The sequence below is a fragment of the Mandrillus leucophaeus genome, unplaced genomic scaffold (assembly GCF_000951045.1).
Source record: "Mandrillus leucophaeus isolate KB7577 unplaced genomic scaffold, Mleu.le_1.0 Scaffold78, whole genome shotgun sequence".
Classification (NCBI taxonomy): domain Eukaryota; kingdom Metazoa; phylum Chordata; class Mammalia; order Primates; family Cercopithecidae; genus Mandrillus; species Mandrillus leucophaeus.
Window position 1 is genome coordinate 286,533 of NW_012108474.1, and position 1,526 is coordinate 288,058.

The 1,526-nt window shown below is 60.7% G+C and overlaps 1 protein-coding gene across 1 annotated transcript in view; it reads right to left on the minus strand.

Moving 5' to 3' along the window:
• Positions 1–1,112: 1,112 nt before the first annotated feature.
• AXIN1 (axin 1) overlaps positions 1,113–1,526 on the minus strand; it is an 80,602-nt gene continuing 80,188 nt past the window's right edge. The window contains exon 8 of the mRNA XM_011966880.1: positions 1,113–1,284. Within this exon, the coding sequence (XP_011822270.1) occupies positions 1,113–1,284 (172 nt within the window). The remainder of the gene's footprint in view (positions 1,285–1,526) is intronic.

Sequence of the window (1,526 nt, forward strand, 5' to 3'; positions counted from 1 at the left end):
CCGCCCCCACCACCCCCACCACGTGCGCCCCTCCCAGGGCAACAGTGAACAGTGCAATGACCGCATGTGGGTGAAGTGGCAGCTACAGGGGGTGAGTTTACTGCCTGCTGGGAGGCACCCTACAGCCCCCTAGGAGTACCTGCCCCAGCCTCTCAGGAGGTGCAGGGGGGAAGTGGATGGGTGTGGGGTATCTGCTTCCCAAGGGCTGAGCCCTGTCATGGAGGTGACCCCGACTGGGGTCCTCCCTCAGCACCACATCCGCAGACACAGTCCACGGGTGTCTGCAGTCGCCTGTGGACAGAGGGAACCACCTGCCAGGCTCTGCCAGGCTCTTGTGGTCAGGCCCCCTCTGCTCACCCCCCAGCGCTCACTCAGGAGCCCCCAAGACTGGCTGCAGGCAGGCCCTCAGGGCTGAGGGGCCCAGGCCCAATGAACGTTGGTAGGATGGGGCCTGGCTTTTCAGTTGGGCAAAAGGAGCTGAATCCAGAGCCTGGAGACAAGGCTGGCCCAGGGGAGCCCGACACAAGGTTCAGACCATTGTTGTCTGGGCGTCTGGCTGTTTTCTCACCCCGAAGCTGAGGGCCCTGGAAGGAGCCCCTTAGGGACCCTCCCAGTCCTGTGGGGCCGAAGGCCTGATGCCATCCTCAGCCCAGGGCTTGGAGAACTGGCGTCGGTGCAGATGAGGGACAGGAGCTGAAACAGCCAGAAAGCCTTTTTTTTTTTTTTTTTTTTTTTTTTTTTTTTTTGGATAGAGACGGAGTCTCGCTGTGTCATCCAGGCTGGAGTTCTGGAGAGCAGTGGTGCGATCTCGGCTCACTGCAACCTCCGTCTCCTGAGTTCAAGCAATTCTGCCTCAGCCTCCCAAGTAAATGGGATTACAGGCACCCGCCACCATGCCTGGCTAATTTCTTTTGTATTTTTAGTAGAGAGAGGGTTTCACCATGTTACCCAGGCTGGTCTCGATCTCCTCAGCTCAGGCAATCTGCCCGTCTCTGCCTCCCAAAATGCCAGGATTACAGAAGTGAGGCACCATGCCTGGCTAGAAACCCTCTTTTTCGTACTGCTGGGCACCCACGTACCCCTGCAGCGAGTGGGCACCCCAGCCCTCACACTCACCTGTAGCTGCCCTTTTTGGTCAGCAGCTCCTTGAACTGGCCCAGGGTGACAGCGCGGCCCCTCACCAGGGTGCGGTAGGGGATAGGCTCCCCACAGAAGTAGTATGCCACAACGATGCTGTCACACGGCTGGGCACTCCCGCCGCCCGCCTTCCTCTGCGATCTCGTCCTGGGGAAAGAGATGCAGCAGTGGTCCCTGGTTTTGGACTGAGGTCCCACAGGATGCCTCCCGCTGGCCTCAGGCTGCCAGCAAAGGGTGGGGCAGGCCTGCAAACACCTGGGGCCGCAGGCCCCACTGCCCCCCCGCCGCAGCATCTCAATCTGGGGTCTACTCCACCAGCAGTGGAGTCTGACTCCACTCACCGGGAGCACAAAGGTCTCCCCGCTGCCTCACAGCCCCACCCTCGACTG